The sequence below is a fragment of the Sceloporus occidentalis genome, unplaced genomic scaffold (genome assembly GCF_023333645.1).
Source record: "Sceloporus occidentalis isolate IW3139 unplaced genomic scaffold, rSceOcc1.0.p SCAF_12, whole genome shotgun sequence".
NCBI lineage: Eukaryota > Metazoa > Chordata > Lepidosauria > Squamata > Phrynosomatidae > Sceloporus > Sceloporus occidentalis.
This window is the reverse complement of record NW_028316992.1, coordinates 19,838,698-19,863,327: the sequence shown is the minus strand read 5'-3', so window position 1 is coordinate 19,863,327 and position 24,630 is coordinate 19,838,698. Positions and strand designations below refer to the sequence as shown.

At 39.2% G+C, this 24,630-nt stretch overlaps 1 protein-coding gene across 4 annotated transcripts in view; it reads right to left on the bottom strand.

Annotated features, from left to right (window-relative positions):
* Positions 1-24,630, bottom strand: part of UBE2F (ubiquitin conjugating enzyme E2 F (putative)) — a 49,042-nt gene that overhangs the window by 14,402 nt on the left and 10,010 nt on the right. For 3 of the 4 annotated variants that reach the window (XM_089477739.1, XM_089477736.1, XM_089477737.1), the window contains 3 exons: positions 22,394-22,423; positions 19,567-19,632; positions 14,860-14,927 (listed from right to left, as the gene is read on the bottom strand). In XM_089477739.1, coding sequence (XP_089333865.1) covers positions 14,860-14,927; positions 19,567-19,632; positions 22,394-22,423 — 164 coding nt within the window. The remainder of the gene's footprint in view (positions 1-14,859; positions 14,928-19,566; positions 19,633-22,393; positions 22,424-24,630) is intronic. The other variant, XM_089477738.1, reaches the window with a different exon arrangement.

Below are 24,630 nucleotides of genomic sequence, written 5' to 3'. Positions count from 1 at the left end.
CTGCCATTTTACCCAGAGGGCAGATCCTACCCATTCAAATCTCTATCTCACTCTTCTTTGTTCAAGTGAACCAAAATCTATTCAGGTTGTCACTTGATGTAACTCCTAATAAAGCACACTTTCGAGCTATGGTTTGTGATGCTGTAACATATCACACTAATCCACAGAGGAACAGGAGGACAATATCCAAAGGTACTGAAGATTTTACTCTTTATGAAAATTGCCTACTGGTGAGTGTACTGTTGAGGGCACTATTCTTTTTCAGCCATCTCAACCAGAGATGGATATGGCCTGATTCCACTAAAAGTGGTGGAGCAGAAAGAGTCACTGTTTTCAATGTTGTGAAAGCACTGTTATGTAAAGAGGACATCCACTCATGTAAAGAGGCAGCAGATTCCTGTGTGTATGTGGACCAGGAAAGTAAAAGCTCTCATGCGATGCTCTGTTGCACAAACCATTTGTTCCAACAGGATCCTGACCTCAGTAGGAAGGGGCACCTAAAGAACCTGTTTCTATTCCACAGAGAAAAGGTACCTGTTTTTGAAAGGGAGCAGCAAGCTTAAAATGAGCTTTATCAAGGATAGCTAACAAAAGTCAGATTCATGGCTAGCTGCTCTTCTGACAAAACAAGAAAAAATCAGTGAGAAAGGGAGATTGTACGGTATATCATCAATTCGACTTTCATGAGGGGGTGGTTTAAAAGTCAAACAAACAAGCAAACAAACAAAAATATTGACTCTGAAATGGCTAACAACATTGTCCAACCTCTTTGTAGTGCATTTTGAAACTGGGAAAAGGAAACAGCTTAGCGGCAGAATACGTGCTTGGCACATTCAGGTGCAATTCCTTACACCTCATCAAGAGCAGGAGAATAAGTCTTCCTGGCTTCATCTGCACTGCAGAAATAATCCAGGTTGACACCACTTTAACTGCCATGGTGTAAAGCTAGTGAATTCTGAGAACTGTAAATTGTTGTGGTGCTATGACAAAAACAACTAAATACCCCACAAAACTACATTTCCCAGAATTGCACAGCACTGAGCCACGACAATTAAAGTGATTTCAACCTGGATTATTTTTGCAGTGAGAATGAAGCCCATGAGAGCAAAATTAGATACTATCACTTAGTACAGACAATAATAAACTAAATACACCAATAATATAACTCTCTGTAAGGGAGAATTATATTCCCTAAAATGAACCAAGGGTTCCACAATCAATGTAGTTTAATATTTCCAGTACAGATAGTAACCATCTACAAGGGATTAAAGAGGCAGCTTGCAACCAGCAGAAGAACAAGTTTATGTTTCTTCTATTACCAGAGGAAGAGTCAATACTATATAGCTAAAATTAAATTTGAGAAAGCTACAGGGGTAAAATGTCAACGACATGATATGGGTATTCTTAAGGAACTGTACATGATGGAAAAGGAAAGACTGAGTGTAATATGCACCCAATATAGACAGATGTATACAAAATGAGATATATATATATATATATATATATATATATATATTAAAAAAAGGATTGATATAGAATCGCAGAGTTGGAAGAGACCACAAGGGCCATCCAGTCCAACCCCCTGCCATGCAGGAAATCTCAATCAAAGCATACCCAACAGATGGCCAGTGGCGATTCCACCACTCTCCAAGGAAGTGTGTTCACTGTTGAATAGCCCTTACTGTTTGGAAAACTTCAAAATACAATTAAACCTGGAAATCTATATGGATTCTGCATAAGTATTATAAATTTGATGAAGTGGATGTAGAACTAATGTGAGTGGCATTCCACTCAGGGCTCTGAAAAGCTGCTCCAGATGGGTGGGGAAACCTTTGAAATAGCATTAGAGAAAGTGTTGGGGAGGGAGTATGAAGGCATTTTGGTGAAAATTTCTTATTATTATTCCCTCCAATGAAAGCTCTATTGCATTTCATTTTATTCCTTATTCAGTTTAATTGTTCAACCTGTCAGACTTACATTGGTGTTTATTTTCATTTAAAAACCCACACCAAATGCTGTGCGTTGATTAGTAGCAGCAACCTACCCTTCACAAGCTCATTCTTCCTCTCAAAAAACACTGCTTCAAGAGAGATTTATCTCTTTAAGTTTTAATGAAATGATTCAACACTAACTCTGTTTCTCACCTTTTGTTAAATTCTGCTTTATTTGTAAATCTGTTTTCCTTGGCAACTTTTCCCACAGATGTGGGTGTAAACTGACAGGGGAAAAAAATATCATAATAGCACCTCCCACGGACTGGATATTATTGCAACCAGATTTTCATTCTGGAGCAGTGGGAAGAATTAGCTTTATCATAATCAAAAAGCGAGGCATGTTTTAACTTTCCTTTCCCATATATACTCCTTGCATCTTGTCATTACTATCTCACATCTGCAGAACTGGCAAATTTTAGGCTACAGTAATTACCAGTTCCGACAGAGCAACATCTCAAGCTACCATTTGATTCCTGAAGCTCTGCAGCTAGTGGGAGCTCACCTCTGTAGCCACTGAACTGATATGAATTACCATCATTAGCAAAATTAACAGGGATGGAAAAGCCTGTGGGCTCTCTCCAGTGCAAACTTTCTGGCAGAACAGTGGAAGCAAAAAGGCTCAGTCCTCCCACTCCACTAGAACTGTTTGTGCCCTCTCAAAACCAGCTCTGGAGAGCTGAGAAACCCTTCAGAAGGTGGCATGTAGAATTTCTTGGGAAAGGGAAGGGGGAGGAAGTTCTGCCACTGGATTTAAGGCACCAAATGCATCACCTTCCTAACCTCTCTCTGTGTGGTAGAAAAATCCAAGGAGTGCACAACCTACTTGGGCTTCTTTTTCAAATGTTCCAGGTTATCTTTAAAGGTAAAGATACTTATGCTAACACAATACAGCAGTCATCTCTTTGACTCCTCACTCCTAATTAAAGTTTGTTGTTAGCTGCCTTTCAGTCAACTCCGAACCATGGTGACCCCATAAATGAGAAACCTCTAAGTTACCCTGTTCTCAGAAACTCTGCTCACATCCTGCAGACCCATGGCCATGACTTCCCTGTTGAGTCTATCCAACTAGAGTTTGGCCTTTCTGTCTTCCTACTTCCCGATGCCTTAACAAGCAGTGAATTCGGTCTTCTCATTATATGGCCAAAGTACAGTGGTACCCCGGGATACGAATTGACCGCGTTACGAAATTTCCGGGTTACGAAAAAGTTAGATTTAAAAAAACTGTTCCGGGTTACGAAAGATTTTTCGGGTTACGAAATTAATTTCGGCGCGAAATTCAAATCGGAAGCGCGGCTAGCGGCTTTCCAGCGCCTTTTCGGGTTGCGAAATGTATCGGGTTACGAACGGCGCCGCGGAACAAATTAATTTCGTAACCTGAGGTAGCACTGTATTCAATTTAGTCATCTTGGCTTCTAGGAACAGTTCTGGCTGGATTTGCTCTAGGATCATTCACTTCTCTTTTTAGCAGTCCATGGTATTGGCAAACTCTCCTCCAGCGCCACACCTGAGATGTGATTATCTTCTTCCTATCAGTTTTCTTGGCTGTCCAGCTTTCACCTCTATGCATATAGAGATGGGAATACTGTATCATCCTAATTTTAGCATTCAGTCATAAATCTTTAAATTTCAGAATCTTGTCTAATTCCTTCATAGCTGCCCTCGAAAGTCCTAATCTTCTGCTTTCACGACTGCAGTCTCCACTCTGATTAATGATTGGATCAAGGTACAAAAACTTGTGAATTATTTCACTATCATCATTGGCTACGTTGCAGTTATCTAAATCCTCTGTAGTCATTATTTTTGTTTCTTTAATGTTCAACTATAAACTCGCCTTTGCACTTTCTTCCTTGACTTTCTTTAATGAAATAATTCCAAGCCTGAGATAGCGGATGTTCCTAGAGAATGGTCCAAGAAACTTGCAAGTGGGCATTCTTAGTACAGAAATCACGACACTGGAAAACCTTGGAGAAGCAACATCCTCTCATCAATTGCTTGACTACAGTGCTGATGCCATTATTATGCTTTCAGATATCCAATCAGTGTGTTGCTTTTAGGTTGCCCAAACTTTCTTGAAATCAAGGTATATCAGTTGCTACTTCAAGGTATAGGAAATGTAGGCAATTGTAAGGGGGTGGGATGGGGGGCACATTTCACCCTGGAAGCTGCACAGCACCTCTAGCACTCCAGGATGTTGGGCAGGGAATAGCAAAAGTACAATCACCATATGTAAGAGCGGCTACCTTGTGTTTCGCACCATTTGGAGGCAAAAATCTCCCAAAAACAGTTCCCAAATCACTCTTTTTCCTCAGGGGGCTTTGGGGACTTGCAAGAGGTGTGGTGGTTGCAAAAGTGGGCTTCAGGTGCTATATGAGCTCCATGTCCCACATTTTCCTCATCCTTATGGTCAAGGCTGTAAGAATTACTGTAGTGTTCAGGTTCCAAGGGACCAGACATAAAGGAACTCTGACCAGTCGATTCCAGATAAGAAGGCACCTGTCCAGATCAAAGGTTTATGAAGAATGGCACATGGTTCACCTGCTCCAATCCACTGTATCCCCAATACCTTGAGCCTTTTTTAAACCAAACATATATACAATTGAGCCCCTCTAGGTGACTTCCAGTGTTGGGAGAAAATCTTCTGCGGTGCAGAACAGTTCCAGAGTATGAACAAGGTGCAAAATGGCTGTCGTGATTGGCTGTTTGGAGGTATTTTTCAGAGGGCAGGACATGGGCCTGGAGTTTTCCTCATAGGAACAGGTAGAACTCTTTGAGGTCCCCAGACCTCAGGATGCTGTCCATCCCTTGTCTGGGAAACCATGGTGTTCTGGATGTTGTTGGGCTGCAGCTAGAATTAGCCCCGGGCAATATATCTTATGGTGAAGATGGCTAAGAGATGCAAACCACTATCTGTAAGGGCACAAATGCCCACCCCTAAGAACCAAAGATAAATATGCGTGACACCCTCACTGAATTAATTTCCCTGCCCATACAATATGTCCAACTCGACTAAGAATAAACCAACAAAATATGGGTATTTGCCAATTGCAAAAGACAAAAACCGAAACCAAACAAAAAAAACACACACCACAACTTGACAAATAATAATAATAATATTAAGATATAACATGATAAACATGGCAGTCCAAAAAGGCAGATACTCAAATCATGGCACAACAGAGACCATGAATAGCAAGCCTCCAGAAGCAAGACTTTCCAAATCCTGGTCTTGGTCATAGAGAAGGCTCTATCTTGCACTGAGAAGGGAAGTAAGAAGCACATTTCCAAACTGGTTGAATTTATACTGTATCCTGGGAGACAGGCATTATTTGATTAGTCAGAACTTTGGTTTATACTGTCAGGAAAAAGCAACATGGGATATATAGTCACAAGAAATATAATATGTATATGAATGTATTTGAAAGTAACATGACACAGCAAAAGCTATTGAAATGGCACATAGGTGTTGCATATAATGTAATTAGAAGTTCCTAAAAGCCAAGGACACATGTGGCAAGGACAAAGTGAAAAGGTGCAAATTGATATCACCTGAAAGTCATTGAGTGGACAGCAATGTATGATGCAATGTGAGGTAAAGATTGAGCCAAATATGATATGTCAATCATAATGTATGTACACGCCCAGGAGGTGGCAACTGTATAATGAATGGAGAGACAAATGTCTATATAAGCAATAATGTATGGCAATATTTTTGTGGGTATTGAGGAGTATAGTAGTGTGGGTATTGAGGAGTATAGTAGTGTGAGTTTTGTGAGTAGTGAATTGTTTTGTGCATAGTGTATATATTAGAATAAAAGTAGATCTTTTATAGAAGACTACTGTGTTGACTGGTGTCTTGAGAGCTGAACAAGAGCCAGCAGACTCCAGAGAAGATTGGAAGACATCTTCAGCCAATTCTCAGAGCTACTGGTCAAACTGGTTGTTCTTCCGCTGACCAGGGGGGTGAGAGTGAAAGCCAGGAGAAGAGCTGCAACTCCCATCATCCCTAACATATACAGCATGCAGCAGAAAGTGGCATGCCTTCACAGGGTTTTCTATTTGCTTTGAAATGTACACCAGCTTCTTCCCTAAGACAACTGAGAGGTCCATATTACAAAGTCAGGTGTACAACTCATGATTTAGATAAAGTCTGTTTATTGTGACATGGAATTGACTGAAAATTTCATCCTTGAAAAATACTCAGAGCTTTTTGAAGCGTAGCTATCATGCAGGTCTGTTTTGCTGCATTCAAGACCCATCAAACCTTTTCATGCTGTGTCATCTTTTCATCCTAATATTGTATTACTGCAGATACACATATTTACAACCTTCACCTTCATCTGATGACTCAGTGACTGCATTTCTGTCCTGCTGCTTATAAACAACCATTATCCCAAACTGTAATTTTTCTTTGTTGAAATGGTAGTAGAGATGGGAAGACCCGGGGGGGGGGGGGGGGACCAGAAAAACTAGGAAAAAAACAGGTTTCCCCCCCTTTTTTTAGTGAAGCCTTTTTTGTTTTGTTTTTTTCTGAAAAATTGGAAAAAGTCTAAAAAAGCAAGAAAATTGATTATTTTATTTTAGCATGATGAATAAATCATTAAGACAAGGTGTTCATATATTCTCCAAATCATTTCTAAAAACTACGCATAGTATCAGATTATTCAAATTTCTGTGCACTGAATGAGGGCAAGCAAGACTTAGGTTACTAACTGAACTCTCCAACGCAAGAGCAAGATGCCTTTCTTCCTTCAGGAGGCACTGACAGAATCTGGTGTATGTTTGGAAACACTCAAACTAAATTAAGAAATAAACTGACATACGAAAAGGTAGAGAAGCTTCTTTTAATCCGGCTACACCTTTGGATTCCACTGTTGTATGGTATACCTGGGGAAAATACATATTGGCTTGCATATATATGTATTTCCTATCCTGCTTTTCTCCCAGTGCGGAACCAAAGGGGACTTACAACAGAGTAAAACATACAGTTAAAATAAATCATAAAACTATTAATTATTAACTGATGTGCTATCATATTAAAATAACAATGAGTTTCAAAGTATTCAAAATTTAACAGATGTGGGAAATGTGCAGCACTCCAATAGATTGAACTGGATAATAATGTGCGCCACTTCATTATCCCAAGCAGTAGCCTTATCCAGAAAATTACTGGAAGGAAGTTGCACTAACACTTCTTTTGACGTGAATGGTTTTTACTTGCATGCCATTAACCTTTGGCAAAAACACAGATTCAGTTCAGATAATCTTCCCAACAATACATTTGGATGAAATGGCAAACAATTCGTTTGCAGCAAATTAGAAGGAGAAGGTTGAAATCCTCTAAAACATTCATTTGGAAAACTGTGAATGGCTTATGGGCTTGTACACTCTCACCTTTCTCTGAAATGGGCAATTACTGGACTTTAGGGCTTTGCACAGCTATTAGGTGCGCCTTCAAGTGAAGCAGAAACAGAATTATGCAAATCGCCTTAAACTGAAAATTCTTCTTGCAGGCGGCAGGATTCAATGTTCCTTAGTGTGGAATATGAATTATGCAGTGTATAATCAGAGGGACCATAACCAGAATATCAACTGATGGCTGCTTCCAGCCAAGGCTTTCATTATGAAATCACCTTGCATCATTCAGAAAGGTATCCAGGTAAGAGCAGCTACTTTGCCACCAGTTCAAATCCTGCCCCCCCCCCCCCCACATAAAAATCTGGAGGAGGAAAGGATGCAATAGCTATAGATGATCTTTTGACTGGAAGCACAACAAACTTTCTGTCTGGAAGCACCTATTTGTGTTTGCTTGCAGGATGCTCTCTTAAGGTTTAGCTAATTTAATGAAGTAAAGCATAAAGGGATTGTTAAGAGACTTCTGCATGAATCATAGGAGACAACCAGCTGTTACCTAGAGAAACATAATCATCAAATAAACCTATGTCATATTTGATATTTTCTTTTTGTTCAGTCTTGGTGAAGTTCAAACCCTGTTGGTCATCAATGGATGATTACTCCATGACTACTCAGATTATAATATTTAGTGCTGGAGGAACTGGTGTTAAATGACTAAGACAGGACAGAGATGCACAATACACATAAAAATGGGGGAGGTTTGTCTGCTCCTAGATGCACACTGTCTTTCAGGGACCACACTGACATGAGGATGAGAGAGGTTTAAAACTTTGGTTAACTTCTTTGATCAGTATAATGTTAACAGTCATGTTCTTCTTCTTCTTCTTTTGCTGCACCAGTAATGCCTTGGCATCTCATAGTGCCTTTTTAAATGGTTCAACAAAAGTTACTTGGTGGTTACTTATATCTGTTTCTTCTTGATGGATAGATTTGCTCCATACACTGGTAAACAACACAAATCAGAAACTGAATGAATGCAGTAAAATTATTTGACTGCAATGAATGTGCTTCACCTGGTCAAAACAGATGCTGAAAAAAGCAATGGTGGAAGAAAAGTACAGAAGGTGTTTTGTTTTGAAAAACAAAACAATCAGACACTTTACTTTGTGGAAACAGAAATCTAATGACTGAGGTCAAAATATTCACACAACTCATGCTTCTTCGAACAGTGACTCACCATCCCACACTGCAAATTAGTTTTGAACCTGAGAAGACTTTTTACAAAAGGTTTAACACTACATTAAAATCTATTGCTCGAAGAAGAAGATCCTACTGGGAAAACCAAGCTCTTATGCACAGAATTTTAGATTTAAAGAGGCTCTTAAAAAGGAAAGACTCTTCTGCTTGTTTTATTTGTTTTGTTGTTGTTGTTGTATGAACTGTGCTTTTGATTGACTGTGGCACAGACCATGAACTGCTAATTTCAAAAATTAGAATAAAGCTAAAGTACACTAAATCAAATACAGTGCCAAAATACAATCTGAAGAACATCCCTATAGAATTTAAAGACCAGATTGCACTACCATGCCTAATTGACAGGGAAACATAAGAAGTCTGACTTTGTCAGGAAGAACACAAAAAGACAATGCAGCCAAAAAGCTTCATTGGATGACTGATCATGAAAGTCTTGAAATGGTTAAGGACATATGAGAAACAAAAGTAAAAGATGAAATTAATGGCTGCAATCCTGAATGCAACTGTTCAGTGAATTGTGCACAGGACAAATAGAACTACTGTAATAATGATAATACTGCAATGAAAGAGACAAAACCAACCAAAAAGATGGAACAAGACATCTCTTTCACAAGTTCTGAAAAATTAAAGGGAAATTCAAAATAAGAATAGAGATGCTATATGACCAACAAGGGAACACATTACATGATTAGGAGCAAATAAATAGATGGTGGAAACAATACTCTGTGATGCTATGTCAAAAAAATAATAATGAAAATATGGCCCCATACAGACAGGCCAAAAGGTCACTTTGGAGCTGACCAGCTTCTGGACTCTTAGGATGCATGCATCATTTAAACAGCATACCTCCAAAGTGACCCGAAGCAGCTTTATTTTGGCCTGTCTGTATGGGGCCTATGATGTGTTAATTCAAAAGAGAACACTTTGTTGATAAACCCAGAGTTTTGGAAGGGGAACTTTCTAGAAGTGAAGGGGAAGCTGACCTCAAAGGACTTGGGAGAAGTAAATCACTAGAAACATATGGCATATCATTAGAGCTGTTTCAAGCTACAGAAACAGAAACCACTCAAACTTTAATAAAATAAAATAAAAAAATCTGCCTATACATACGGAAAATAATACCATGGTGCATAAATATGAAAGAATCAATATGCATTCCAATCCTCAAGAAAGGGAACACCAGGGATTTTAGAAGCCACCAAATCATTGTATTAGTTTCCAATGCAATCAAACTGAGGCTCAAAATTTTACAATAAACACTCCTATCATGCTGGATGTCCAAACTGGGTTCACAGAAGAGACACCAGGGATCGTATTACAAACATATATTGCAAATTAGGTCACAGACTGAAGAGGCACTAGGGATCATATTGCAAATATATATTAGATAATGGAACATATAGATAATGGAACATACTAAAGAATTTCAGAAGAAAATTGCTGTTTTATACTCTGCTTTTACAGACTATAGTCAAGTCTTTGATTGTGTAGATTATTCATGAAGAATTATGGTTTGCTTTAAAAGAAATGGGTAGGTCACAACATCTGATTGTTCTGATGCATGACCTGTACTCTGGATAAGAGGCCATTGTCAAGACACAAGAGGAAGGAGGTATGAAAATTGGAGAAACATCAAAAATGTAAGAAATGCAGATAATTTCCTATTACTCATAAAAAATAGTAAAGCCATGGAATAAAGACATCAGCTGATGGAAGTTGAGGAAGAAAATAAAAAAGCTGAAAATATATATATATATATATATATATATATATATATATATCTACAGAGAGAGAGAGAGAGAGAGAGAGCGCACAATGATTTATTTAGCTTTAAAGTGGTCAATAAAGGCAAAGGTTACATTTTTAGCTTTAGGTAACCTGCACACCTGCAGCAGAAGTGTTAATAAATAAGTGTACTTCAATGCCTCAGTAGGAAACCTAAAATAATTATCAACGCAGGTATCATTATTATTACTTTACAATTTCTCTCTGACAGACATCGCATTTCTGCTAGCTCTTCAAGTGACTCCAAAAGGAAAACCCTTTGCAATTATGGTTTCAGCTGCGAGGTGATCAGCTAAGTGCTGATTTAATATATTTCACATCTTAAAATATATTCAATTATTATTTTATATCCTTTGGGCTATAAAATAAAAAATGAAAAAGTGCAATATATTAAAAACAGAGCTTACCTGACCCTCTCTGGGCCAGCTGCATGCTCCAGCAAGGGTCCATGACAGTTATGGTGCCACAGTATAGTATATGGCAGGGCCGCTTACCAGAATGAGAGCTGTCAGTTGGAAGGGGGGGATGAATGCCCTAAAGATCAGGAAGAAAAGTAAAGTCTCTTCATCTGCATTAAATGCCACCTTCGACATCTGATGAAGGAGACAGTTGACAGATACTAAGACAGTAATCAACACTGTATTTTTTTTTAATCCAACTCTTTCCCTTTCAACATAAGTTTGAAAAGAGCCTATAACCTTGCTTTCACACATCAACATTAACTGGCTACTGTAAAATTCAAAAAGACCTGTATCACCTGATGCAGTCCTTTGAAAATTTAGCATCAGGGACATAATTTGCCTCTTTCTGGATGCTATTCCAGCCCACTTCCACAATGGTGTAAATATTCTTTATATCTTGAGGTCTGGATATCACTCTATATTGCATCTGAAGAAGAGGGTTTATATCCACAAAAGCTCATGCCAAAATAAAAAGCAGTTAGTCTTAAGGATGCTGCTACATTCCACCTTCCCTCCTTTCCTTCCTCCTTTTTACGTTGCAAGAGACTATCAGGGCTACTTCTCTGAAAGAAGCCTATAACCTTGTTAGACTGGGCAAGCTACAAGAAATGGACACATAAAACAACAAATCACAAACACTCCAATAAAAATGGGAGAATCACAAGGTATCACACAATTTTCTAACTGAAATGGCAAGACTTTGAGTAAAGATGATTACTGGAGTTCAGAAAGATATTATGGTCTTAAAAAGCAAAGTGACTGTGCTTCAGAGAAATTCACTATCAGTCATCCCAAATGGTTCTTCCAGGAAGTTTCCACAGATCTGTTTCTTTGGAATCTGAACCAGTAAGATCCAATATAGTATACTTTTAAGGACAACTAACTAGGTAGCTGTCACACCAAAATCACTTGGCAATAAGGGAAACTGAAGCCAGTAAAGATTTAAATATTTCTTTATTCATTTGAGCAGCCCATTTCCAATAGGTTACAGAAGGTATTATAATTCTTTATTCTCTGAATGTCAACGGAAAAATCTTTTATGCATCTGAAGTGCAGGAGAGGAGAAAGTAAAGCCTGTTGCTCACATATAGCCCTCCATGGCAAGCCCTCAGCACCTCTGTTTTATTACCATTAGGTAACCTTTTTCACTAAAAATGCATTTCATGCCCTTAGAGAACACGGGGAGGGAAAATTTCATCATGTTTTTAAGGGGCCCTGAGCTGTTTTAAGGTTGGGCGAGGAATGATTTTCAGCCAAGAAGTAAACTGGAAGTTTATGTTCCTTTCAATTCCTGGTTGAAAATAAGGTCCCTCCTGAGTCTAAGACACTCTGGCGAGATCTAAAATCATGGCAAAATTGTGAAGTCGAATGCTTTCATGGCCGGCATCCATAGTTTTTTGTGGGTTTTTCGGGCTATGTGGCCATGTTCTAGAACAAATCTTCTAGAACATGGCCACATAGAATGAAAAACCCACAAAAAACCCATGGCAAAATTGCCCTTCATGACCCCCCAGGGGGCATAAGGAGGCCTTTTGGTGAACAAAATAGGTAAAAAAGATTTTGGTTCTGTGGTGGGAGAAGTTGTGACACTCCCCACGGTCCCATGGGAGACCAATCCAGATTTCCAAACTTTGGTAATTGCCCACCCCTACTTTAGTGTGGCTCCTTCCCACTGAGAGTTGCAACTGCAATACCAACACAATTTTCTGAAAACAATCCTCTTCATGCTTTCCAGTATTAGCATCATCTGAATACCATGGAGAGTTTATTGACCTCATGATATTTTCTAGCAAACAACTTCCCACAAATTACTATCATCTAACTAGCCTCTTGGAGGAAAAATGGTAGTATAGCAGGGCTATCTAATATCTAAATTTTATTATGATTTAACCCCTGCTATATCCCTACTTCTAGAAGCATGCTACAGTAATTAAAGATCTAGCTCTTGCAATCAAATATACTATAAATCCAGATTGTTATTGTGCAGGTTCATACCTAGCTGATCTCCAAGAAGATTTTTTTACTGTCACAAAAGATGGGTGTCAGTTTGTCATACAAAGAGAACGAAGATCACATGTCTGAACTTGTTTTGAACAAGATGAGCAATTTTTATCAGAATTACCTGTAACTAGTAACCTTTTGGCATAAGGAGAGTGCAGTCAAGCCACATTTCACATTTTAAAAACAATGTGATAAACAGAAACAATGTCATCTATATTGGTGTAACATTGTTTCTAATTAATGTCAAAAGTCATTTTCTAGGACATATTGGCGCGTTACAGACCACCGAAAAGCGGTGGCCTGCACCCGCCCCTTTCCCCGCCGGATCGGGGCCTCAGTGGCTAGAGCGGCAGCTGCTGAGGCCCCGATCCGCCACTTTCCAGGCCGCGGGGAAAGGGGTGTCCTTGGGGCTTCAAGCCCCAAGGACACCCCGTGGTGGCGGGGAGGAGGAGAAAGGGGCCGCTTGGTCCCTTTCTCCTCTGCATTGCTGGGCACAGCTGTCTGAAGGCTGCGCCCAGCGACGCAAACGGCAAAAGGAGCTCTGTTTTGGAGCTCCTTTTGCGGCCAGGGAAAGAGCGCACTATGCGCCCTGGCGCGGCGTGACAATGTCACATCCGTGCCGCCCTGTGTGGAATGGCCGCCGCCATTTTGTGTGCGCTCTGTGCGTGCTAGGGTTGGGTGCGTCCAGAAAGGACGCCCCTTTCTAACCCTAGCACGCACGGAGCACGCGCTTTAAGGCCCGTTTGTAACGGGCCATTATTTCTTTATAGGCTGAGCAGAAGCACACATAACGAAACAAGTTACTTTTAAACACAGCAATGCTAAAACATTGTAATGAATTATTTTCAACAAGTAATTTCCCAAGGTCTATTTTTTTTTTACAGCCACAAATCTGTGAAATTGTTTATCACAAAGCAATTCAAAGGTTATGCTAACACATTTATCTGAGCTTTGATTCTGGCTGCCAAACTACAATATCATGAAATACGAAAACAGATGGTTACGTATTTGTTCTAATAAACTGATCTGAAGATTTCACCTCCAATCTTCATGGGGTCCCAGTGCAATATTATCAAGATGAACAGCCTGGCCCTCAAACAAACATAATGAAGTTCTAAATCAATCCAGTTTTCTCTCTTCTTTCCTTTGTCATCATTTCTCTCTTACTCTCTGGGATCTTTGTATTACATGTTTAAACTGATTAAGCAAATGAATGAACACTTTAAAGTGAACTTATGGCACTGGCAAACTTAATGTGTGTAAATCAATGAGTGTACAAAGTAGTATTAAAAGTGCTGAATGATAATAAAGTGGAACCTGTATTGAGCTTTTTAATGGCCATACACTGGGAAATTTCAAACCAGGAAAATATGTTTTTAGCTGCAACATGACAATAAATCTGGAAGTTAAAACTCAATTTTATTTACAACTTTGCTTCTCCTTCCAAAATTTTAAAGAGACAGCCTAAAATGATATGATACTGTCTTAACAGTATCAGACAGGAACACCTATTATCCAATCTGAACAAAGCAAGCTGAGATGCTATCAGTAACTAAAGATTCTGACATTCAAATTTTTGTTGAGTACACGCAAAATAGCTTTGTCTTGTTAACAACAAAATTTGTTGAAATTTGACTAAAGAATTGCTTTCAGCATTAACACTTCTCCTAGTATAAAACCAAGACTTCAAACCAATTATTAGTCTCAATCAAAGTGGACCCACCGCATCAAAGAAATTTGCAGAAGTGTTCTATTCATTCAATGAGTCTGTTCTAATCGGCCTAGAAACTGACTAAGGCCCCAAATTAATTCTCTTTTTACAATCTTCATCTCTAACATCAGAAGACTTTGAATAAAAACGACATAATATGACTATACATCAAGTGTTGTTAGCCTTTTTTTTTTTTTACATCTCCTATAATTCTTCAGAAGTAGTTTAAGGTCCAATTGAAAACCCTTTGAAGGCAGGCACAGAAGAAAACTGTGAGTATTAAAGAATTTTGACTACTTACCACCATATTGTAGGCATCTGGAACCTCAATTTCAAACTGAAATGTCCCATTTTGATAATAACCTTCATCTGTAAAGAAAACACAAGTGCTACAACACAATTGCTAAAAATGCAATAATCATTCAAGAAATAATGCTATCCATTTTCTTTTGAACTGAGATGGTGCAAAATTTTGATACCTTGTGTGAGCCCGATTTTGACATTCATTGCCTTTAAGGACTTTTCAGCCACATCAAGATTAGCATCATGCAGTGAAAGCACAAGGAGTGCTAACTCTAATATGATAATGGGCTATGGAATGGACTGAAGAACAGGAAAAATAATCTCCATAGAGCATAACAACTGTTTTACAAACTTGAAGGTTTTATTGTAGCTAGGGGAGAAAGAACACAACTAGTACCCCATTGTGTAATTGTTAATTTATGAAGACTACAGGAGGAACAAACAAAAGATTGATCTTGCTAAAGCCCCAACTGCAGTGATCATGTGTGATGTAGACTTAGCGGAATACAGAAATTGAGACATTTGATATCTTGAAGAGGAAGAACACATTCAAATATACACATGCAAAAACTATTTTGGGTAATGACACAAATACTACATCTCGCACTTGGGTGATCAGGCAAAGAATATTAGCCAGAGGGCAAGGGCCCTTTCACACTACACAATCATAGTTCTACGCTAATATTTTCATTGCTGTGGCTGCATCCTATGGGATTCTGGGGCTTGTAGTTCTGTCAGAGGGACTGGAGGAGGATTCTCTGCATGAGGGTTCCAAAAGCCACTCCCTCAATTGACGATCCAAGGATTCCACAGGATGTTTCCATAGCAGTTAAAGTGGAACCATAGCACTACAACTGTGTAGTTTGGAAAGGCCCTAAGGTGATTATGAAGAAAGCAGCAAAGCTACAGTTAGAATCTGCTCCCTTGTTATTGCCAAACACAATGAAGTACCTAAATAACATATTTTCTTTTGAGGTTTATGTGCAACATTATGATTTACAAAACACTAGAAATAGTGTCAAATCCCAGCAATACCAGAGTGGGAGGCAAAAAATGTACAAGTGTACAGTACTTGGTGAGCATGTTAAGAAACATTTTTTAAAAAACAGGTGGAAAAATAAAACCAGCTACAATACTCCAGATTTCATAGGGAGGTCAATGAACAAATATAAAGAGCAACAGGATAAATTCCTGACCAGCACCCTCTTCTGTAAAAAAACTGAATTTTGACATGACAGTTTATAATGTGCCTTATCATATGAAGAAATGTATACAATTGGTGGCAAATGGGATATGTGTTAAGCATACTCGGCAGAAAGGTGCAAAGAGAGATGAGAAAACACAGCTGATGAAAAGGAAATAGATTAGTAAACAGGCTGAAAAACTGGCCTGGATTTAGAAAAGGACAAATACAGGGCAATATAGAGTTAAGTGTGGCTATGTGCTTTTGATATACTGGAACTGATAGTCATTGGCAGTTTGAGGGGAAAGCCTCTGTGGACCGCTTCTTGAAGAGCTATTGTGTTGAGGTCCTCCTTGTTGAAGACATCTGACTAAGAACTATTGGTAACAGAATACTACATTGTGGATCAGGGACCTAAGAAGCAAACCAGGCAAATTTCAATTACCTTTCCAGAATCATCTGCAAAATGTACATGTTCTTTCTTTTCCCTTAAAACTTTTAAGCCTGAAGGAAGAAGCGTGATGTCCTCTATTGCACATTGAACTTCGCCAGCATTTCCGAGCTCTAACACTGCCACCTAGTGCCTACATCTCTATAACACTAATTCTCAAGGGAAAAGTATTTTGGGCTAAATCGAATTGTTAATTTCAACTAAAGCACTGAACCACTTGGGTTTGCATTAGTTTTTACTTGCTGTTCAACAAATGACTCAATGGGTCTACTCTAAGTGGGACTACCAGTTGGATTTATACTGTAGCTAGCATAACGGTAAGAACTGTTCGTCAATGGAACACACTCCCTTGGAGTCTCCTTCTTTGGAGGTTTTTAAACACAGGCTGGTTGGCCATCTATCGGGGGTGCTCTGATTGTGAGTTCCTGCATGGCAGGGAGTTGGACTGTATGGCCCTTGGGGTCTCATCCAACTCTGTGATTCTATGATCAAATGCATCAAAAGCTACTGGACTTCTAGAAAACAGTATGTAATAATATCAAGTACATTACAGAGTGCAAGTTCATGTTAGGTTAATTAGTTTTAATATTTATCTATACGGCATGAAAATTATAGAAATGGCTTATTTGTTAAGTGCTGAGAGGATCACCCTAAAACATATAAGGAAGGAGGGAACGTGAAATGACCGATTGAGATATAGCAGCCATGCCTGAATTAACTGAGAAAGCAGTCAGATGCACAAGAGTGTTGAGAAATGGGGTATGGTTGCAACATTTTGAGAAAATGAAGTACATTATGGGATCCAACATTTTTCTCAAAAAAATATTTATACAGTGGGTAAGACTTTGGGTTTTGAAAAAAGATATGTGATATTTTAACTTTTTTTTAAATGTATTTATTAAATTCTTTACCACACATACTTGACTATAAGTCAAAACATTTATGCCCAAAAATTGACCCTAAAATCCTGGGTTGATTTATATACAGGTCAGTACAGTTAATACTGCTTAGAAAGCAGCACTGTCCTGATGTGCCTTCTCAATCTGATGTTAAAACCTTCTTTCCCCATCTGCCTCCAGATTGTGTGTCCCTGTTAGTTCTGCTGGACCTCTCAACAGTGTTCGATACCATTGAACATGGTATCCTTCTGGGCCGCCTTTCTGGGATGGGGCTTAGAGGTATTGTTTTACAGCGGCTCTGTTCCTTCCTGGAGGGGCAAACTCAGAAGGTGGTGCTAGGGGACTCCTGCCCAACTCCCTGGCCATTGGCCTGTGGGGTTCCTCAGGGTTCTGTGCTACTTAACATATACATGAAACTGCCGGGAGAGGCCATCCAGAGTTCTGGATGTGGTGCCATCAATATGCAGATGACATTCAGCTCCTTTCCATCTCAATCCAAGAAGGCTGTCCTGGTCCTAAACTGGTGTCTGTCATCACTAATGGACTGGATGAGGGCAAACAATTTGAAATTTAATTCAGATAAGACAGGTGCTCATGGTCAGTCAGAAGCCAGATCAGGGAATAGGAACCCAGCCGGTGTTAGATGGGGTTACACTCCCTGCAAAGACACAGGTTCGCAGTTTGGGGGACTCCTGGACTCAGCCAGGGACGTAGCCAAGGGGGGGGGGTTCTTGGGGTCCGGACCCCCCTTCTGAATGGTGTGTGCTGCTGCGCCGCTGCACCCAAGCCCTATTATAATGGTGGCACTTAGTCTGGACCCCCCCCCTTCCTAAAATCCTAGCTACGTCCCTGACTCAGCTCTGAACCTGGAGGCCCAGGTCTCTGCAGTGACCAGAAGTGCATTTGCACATTTAAAACTTTTGGACCAGCTGTGCCCATTCCTTGAAATACTGGATCCAGCCTCAGTGGTACATGCCTTAGTTACATCCCGTTTGGACTACGGTAACGTGCTCTACTTGGGTCCGGCTTTGAAGAGTGTTTGGAAACTTCAGCTGATCCAAATAGCTGCAGCCAGGCTGTTAGCAGAGGCAGGTTACACAGACCACACACCTCTGTTGAAACAGCTCCACTAGCTGCCAGTTTGTTTCCGTGCACAATTCAAAGTGCTGGTTATGATCTATAAAGCCCTATATGGCTCAGGCCCAGGCTATTTGGCAGACCGTATGTAATAGCCCAGGCTCTCAGATCCTCAGGAGAGGCCCTTCTCTCTGTCCCACCAGCATCGCAAGCACGGTTGGTGGGGACACGAAAGAGGGCATTTTATGTGGCTGTCCCGAGACCTTGGAATTCCCTGCCCAGGGAGGCCAGAATGGCCCCTTCCTTGCTATCCTTCCATCAGCAGGCTACGATCTATCCGTTTACACAGGCTTTTAAAACAGAAAGTTTTTAAAGAATGGGATGGGGTAGTGTTATATTATTTTAAAGTATTTTTTAACATTTTCATCCCTTTAATTGTATTTATTCTTTTAACATGTAACTTGTTTTAATATTGCAATAATTTAATTCTATTTTAATGTACTCTTTATGTATTCTTTTTATTGTACTGTTTTTTTTTTAATGTTTTGAGCTGCCCTGAGTGTCAGTTTTGGGAAAAAGGTGGGATGTAAATATAGTGATGATAAAAATATAAATAGTAATGATGATGATGTCAACTTGTACGTGAGTATATATGGTATATCTCAATATATATTTCTGAAATATTGTAAATGTTCACTTGTTGATAATTTTATCCTTGTTAAATTTAAATGTATTATTTATTTCACTGAAAAATAAAAAAGTTCAAATTTCTAAAAAATGTAATGCCTTTTTAAAAAATTCACGTTTAACCTTGACAAAAATGATTTTAAAAAGCCCTCTTTTAAAAAGAGGATTACATAGTGTTTATTGGACATCTATGGCTGTACATTGTTTAATCTACCTACCAATAATTTAATATGTATTTCTGTTCTAACGACAAGGCTTCGCTTTATGTGTGAGAAAATAATGCAGGAGACAAAACTGAGTGTAAAAACAGTATGTGAATGTGTATATAAGAATACCATATGTGTACTACACTTGGGATGACTTAAAGCTAATTTTATTCATTTAAAGATATACTTTTAAAAAGATTACCTGGATTTACAGTTAGGAGAAAGTAATGGAGCTTATTTGGGTCAGGAAATTTCACTTCACATGTACCTGAAAATAAAGATGAAAATCTGAAAATAAATGACAACTGTGATGTTTCCTAGTAAAGCCAGAGAGAAAAGGAAAGGCACCAAACATAGGGATGAAAATGGAGGAAACCTCAGAAGGTATATAAAAAACCCAACTGCGAATGACCATTCCTTCTCGGGTGGATGAGTCACTTCTTTCAGAAAGAAATGAAAATCATACTGCACACCACTCCTTTTAAAAAAGAAACACTCTTTTCCCTAAGGAAAAGCTATAATAGTCAAAATTGGGGGGAGGGGGAGAGGAGATTACTATCTGTGCAATTTAAAATCTCCTCCATTTTAATTTTTGCCACACAAACAAAAACTTTATCACTGCTAAACCATTACCTTCAGTCAAAAATTGAATGCCTCCATGTGTTGGTTTCTTTCAGTCTCTCATAAAGCTTCTTAACATGCAAAAGTGTTATATTACTAAAATTTGTGTTTATTTCGTATTTTTACTGAGTCCTTGGGTTTAAAATTCTTAATAACTGTTAGCCATTTTAAAGGCATAAATACCATAAGATAAGAAAGCAACATAAAAGCAGTACTAGCACAAGCACACAGAAGTCAGAGGAACGTATTGTAAAGCTCACAAACTAAAAGGTCATGATTTTTTAAAAAGCAATATTCTTCAAAGAACATAAACTCAATCACTAGATAAAACACCAACGCTAGGATGCCTGAACTAAAAAGGACCTAGGTCACTGCCAATTTCACTTCTGAAACTACTGTGGAGGGCAACACTGACAGTTATTCCTAGAGTAAGTAATTTTAATATCCAGACAGTGATGGAGTTTATCATGTTACCATTTCTCCCGGGATAGACACAGGATATATCTTTTAAAAGGTGGCTCTAATTGCACTGCCCTGTCACTGGGCGGTATACAATCTAGGCTTTTCCCACAGCTTTTTATGAATTTTCATAGATTTTCCCATTCATGAAAAGCTGCAGGTTGCATATGGGCTGCCTACTGCCTGGTGATAAGATCTGCCCTTCTAAAATATACCCCACATCTATCCTGGGAAAAGTGATAATGTGATAAACTCCCAAGATTCAAATGGAAGAACTGAGGCCTGTTACAGGCAGCCAAAATAAAGCTGCTTCGAGTCACAGTGGAGGTATGGTGTTTCAATGATGCATGAGTCCTAAGAGTCCAGAAGTCGCACCAAAGCCACGCTCCAGACTGGAGCGTGGCTTTGTTGTGGCTTCTGGACTCTTAGGATGCATGCATCATTGAAATACCATACCTCCACTGTGACTCGAATCAGCTTTATTTTGGCTCTCTGTAACAGGAAACAGTGCTTCTAATCCGATGCAGTTAATGGCTTTAACTATTTGCAGAACTTTGACTTGTGTTGAGAAGTCATGCTTTGCGTATATAGGAAATGGCTGTTCCCTGAATGATTCAGGGATATTGGAGGGGGAGCTGACGATTCCCTGACATTTAGGAAGTGCATCAGGCTTTCACACACACATTCTTCCTAAATGTTTTAGCAGCGTTTTGCCAGCACTTACCCCACGTTAAGTGCTGGTCTGAAAATCTTCAATGTAACCACACCAAGCTTGAAGTAACCTACGTAAATTACTTCCTTTCTTAAATTTACTGCTCATTTTTTTAATAGTATATGTCTGTCTGAGTTCTATAAACTATAAACAAAGGCAAGCATGCTACATAAATACTGGTTTGTGGGACACTTGGGACCCCGGCCCTTACACACTTCAAAATAGTGTTAATAAGATAAAAACACAGGACAAGTGTCAACAACTAGGGGTCTTCTGTGGGTAAGAGGTAAAGGTTACTTGGGCCTGAACAGACAGGCCAAAATAAAGTGGCTTCAGGTCACTTTGGAGATATGCTCTTTAAATGATGCATGTGTCCTTAGAGGCTGAAAGCTGCACCAAAGCCACACTCCAGTCCTAAAGAACTGGAGTGCAGTTTTTGGCACAGCTTCTGACCTCTTAAGACTTAAGTTGTATGTGTCATTTAAACAGCATATTTCCAAAGTGACTCGAAGGAGCTTTATTTTGGCCTGTCTGTTTGAGCCCTTAAGGTCTGAGAGGTAGTCCTGTCAAAATGACCCATCCATCTCATCCTGTTTAGTAATACAGAGACTATATTCTGTGCTAACTATAGTTTCTGAACTATAGTCTTCAAACAAAGCCCAACATAATCAGTTCAGATAGCTTGTCATAGTACAAGCACAATTCTCTGATTCCGTGTATCATATAGACATGCACACATCTCAAAAAGATAGAAAAAAATTCTTAGTGCATGCTTCATATCCCAAAAGATTAGGACACGATTCATCAAATGTCAAGGACATTAGTCTGAGTGGAACAAATCCCAGCTTTATTTACATCTCTACCATTAATATCAAAGCTGAGATGGTGTATTTGTATGTCAAACTGCATAGAGAGAATAAAATAAATAGGAATACACCTTAAATTCTTTTTGATGTTCTGAAAAATAAAAAAAGTTATGAACAACTTAATTTATAGGCAATTTTTTAAAAATTAAGATGTTGGTAATGTGGACAGAATAGTCTTCTTTTCCTTCACACCACACACAGTAAACTTTGTAGACAAGAGATACAAATTCTTTCCTCAGAAGGCAGTCAGTTTTATAAGAAATAATTTAAATTCCAACTGAATTTATACAATATGTCTCAAATCCGTATGTTAAAAAACATGGGGAAATGTTCATCCACTCTTCAGGAAGCAGGGTGAATATTATACTTACAAGGTAAATTTACTTCAAGTTCTGCAACTTCTGTTAAAAATAAAATAAAGTCAGTATCAATTTTATTTGTATAACACCTTACTATTAATAATGATAAAATAATTTTACATCCAAATTGGCAAAATTATAATAAAGACATCAACAGCAAAACCAACAAAATATAACATACCATATCGTAACATATAAAACATAAGAACAATTCACAAGAGAATTTTACATAAATACTAAATAACAATCCAGAGAACCTTTCATCAAAGACGAATAAGGGCCCAAACAGACAGGCCAAAATAAAGCTGCTTCAGGTCACTTCGGAAGTATGCTGTTTAAATGATGCATGTGTCCAAAAAGGCCGGAAGCCGTGCCAAAGATTGCACAGCTTTGGCGCAGCTTCTGGCCTCTTCAGATGCATGTGTCATTTAAACAGCATATCTCCAAAGCAGCTTTATTTTGACCTGTCTGTTTGGGCCCTAAGTTCAATATTGGACAGTTCAGCCCACCCCATAACCCCCTGTTTGCTCTAACAACCTGCTCTGCTGGGCTGGAATAGCCTTTGGACCAGGATTTTGGCACCACAGGTGGTTGTGTGAGGATGCCCACGTTGAATGCCACCACTTTGAGTGAACCAAGCAAAGAAAAATAATAACAACAGCAGCTACAATCACAACAGTCACACAAGATCATGTCAATATTGGTACAGTGGGCCCTTTCCTTACGAGGGGGGATCCATTCCAGATCCCCCCGCGTAAGGCGAATTCAAATGAATGGGGCTCCAGCATAGGCGGAATTCGCCTTACGCGGGGGGATCTGGAATGGATCCCCCCTCGTAAGGAAAGGGCCCATGGCATCGTGGCGGCACTAGAGTGCGCGGGGCGCGTCCCATTCATTTGAATGGGATGCGCCGCCCCTTGCGCTGCACGCGCTCCCCATGGCTTGAGTGCGTATGCTCAAGTCCGCGTAAAGCGCACCCGCCTATAACACGGGCGCACTGTAATATCAAAATTAACTCTTTCCTACCTTCATTATAGTACTGATGCCACAAACACAAATATGCTAATTTTAACAGCAGAAAGATTTTAAAAGACAGAGCGTTTGCCAATATGCATAAAAAACCAGAACAGCAGATTGGTAAAATTTACCCAAGGTCTGCAGAGATGCCACAGTTCAAAATGACTGACAGATGGAAGCGTTTTGAGGTACCATGAATGTGCAAAGTTTCTTTCTAATAAAACATATAGGTTTCAGTTGAAAGAAATGTAGCTACACTTACTATGACTCGATAGAGAAAGGCAGCTTTTCTTTAGTCCTATCAGTAGAACACTTTAGTTACAGTTAATTTAATGCTTAGTTGTCCTAACTATTTTAATGGGAATAGAGTGTGGCTACATTTCTTTTAACTGAAACCTATAGGTTTCAGAGTAAGAAAGTTGCACACTGATGGCACCTCTAAATGCTTCATTACAGTTCTATCTATCAATCAATTTTGAAATATGGCATCTCTGCAGACCTTGGGTAAATTTTTACCAATCTGCTTGTTTAAAAAATGTAGCCACCCAACCCCCCAGAAATGTTCAGAGCTTTCTTTACAAGAGGGTGCTCAAAAATTCTTGGCCTCACCCACTTCACGAAATCTGAGCGCATTTTTGTCATTGTAGTTTGAAAGAGTATTCTTGTATTGTAAATTGTCAATTTGCAGGGTTGTAGCTCTACTTTTTTCATAGAACCATGTCAACGAACAGTGTCATATTTTCAAGTGCTGAACTCATTTGTCAAGTTCCTGTTCCCACAGAAGAAAAATTCAAGGGAAATCCATGAAGGTAGGATGCAAACATTGAGTGGGAAGTGCCCATCAGTCTCAACTCTGAAGGAGTGATGTGCCAACATTCAGCATAGAGATTTTGAAACCAAAATGCAACAAGGTCTGGGAGGCCTTCAACAATGTCAGCTGCTGAAATTGTTGAGCATGTTCATGCCCCAATTTTGGCAGACTGGCGAACCTCAGCCAAAACAATTGCTGAGACACCACAGGTATCCCAGGAATGCACAGGGTTTATAATTCATGCCGTTCCACCAATTAGTAGAAATGTAAAATTTCTGTAAATTTGGAAACCAAGGGACAAAATGGAAGGGGTTTTTTTCCAGGGGGGAAAAAAACCCTGAATTTTGGGGGAATATTGGAAAGGAAAGATATTAGCATCCTTTAGAGATTGCAATTCACTTTCTTAGGTTGGGAACATAAA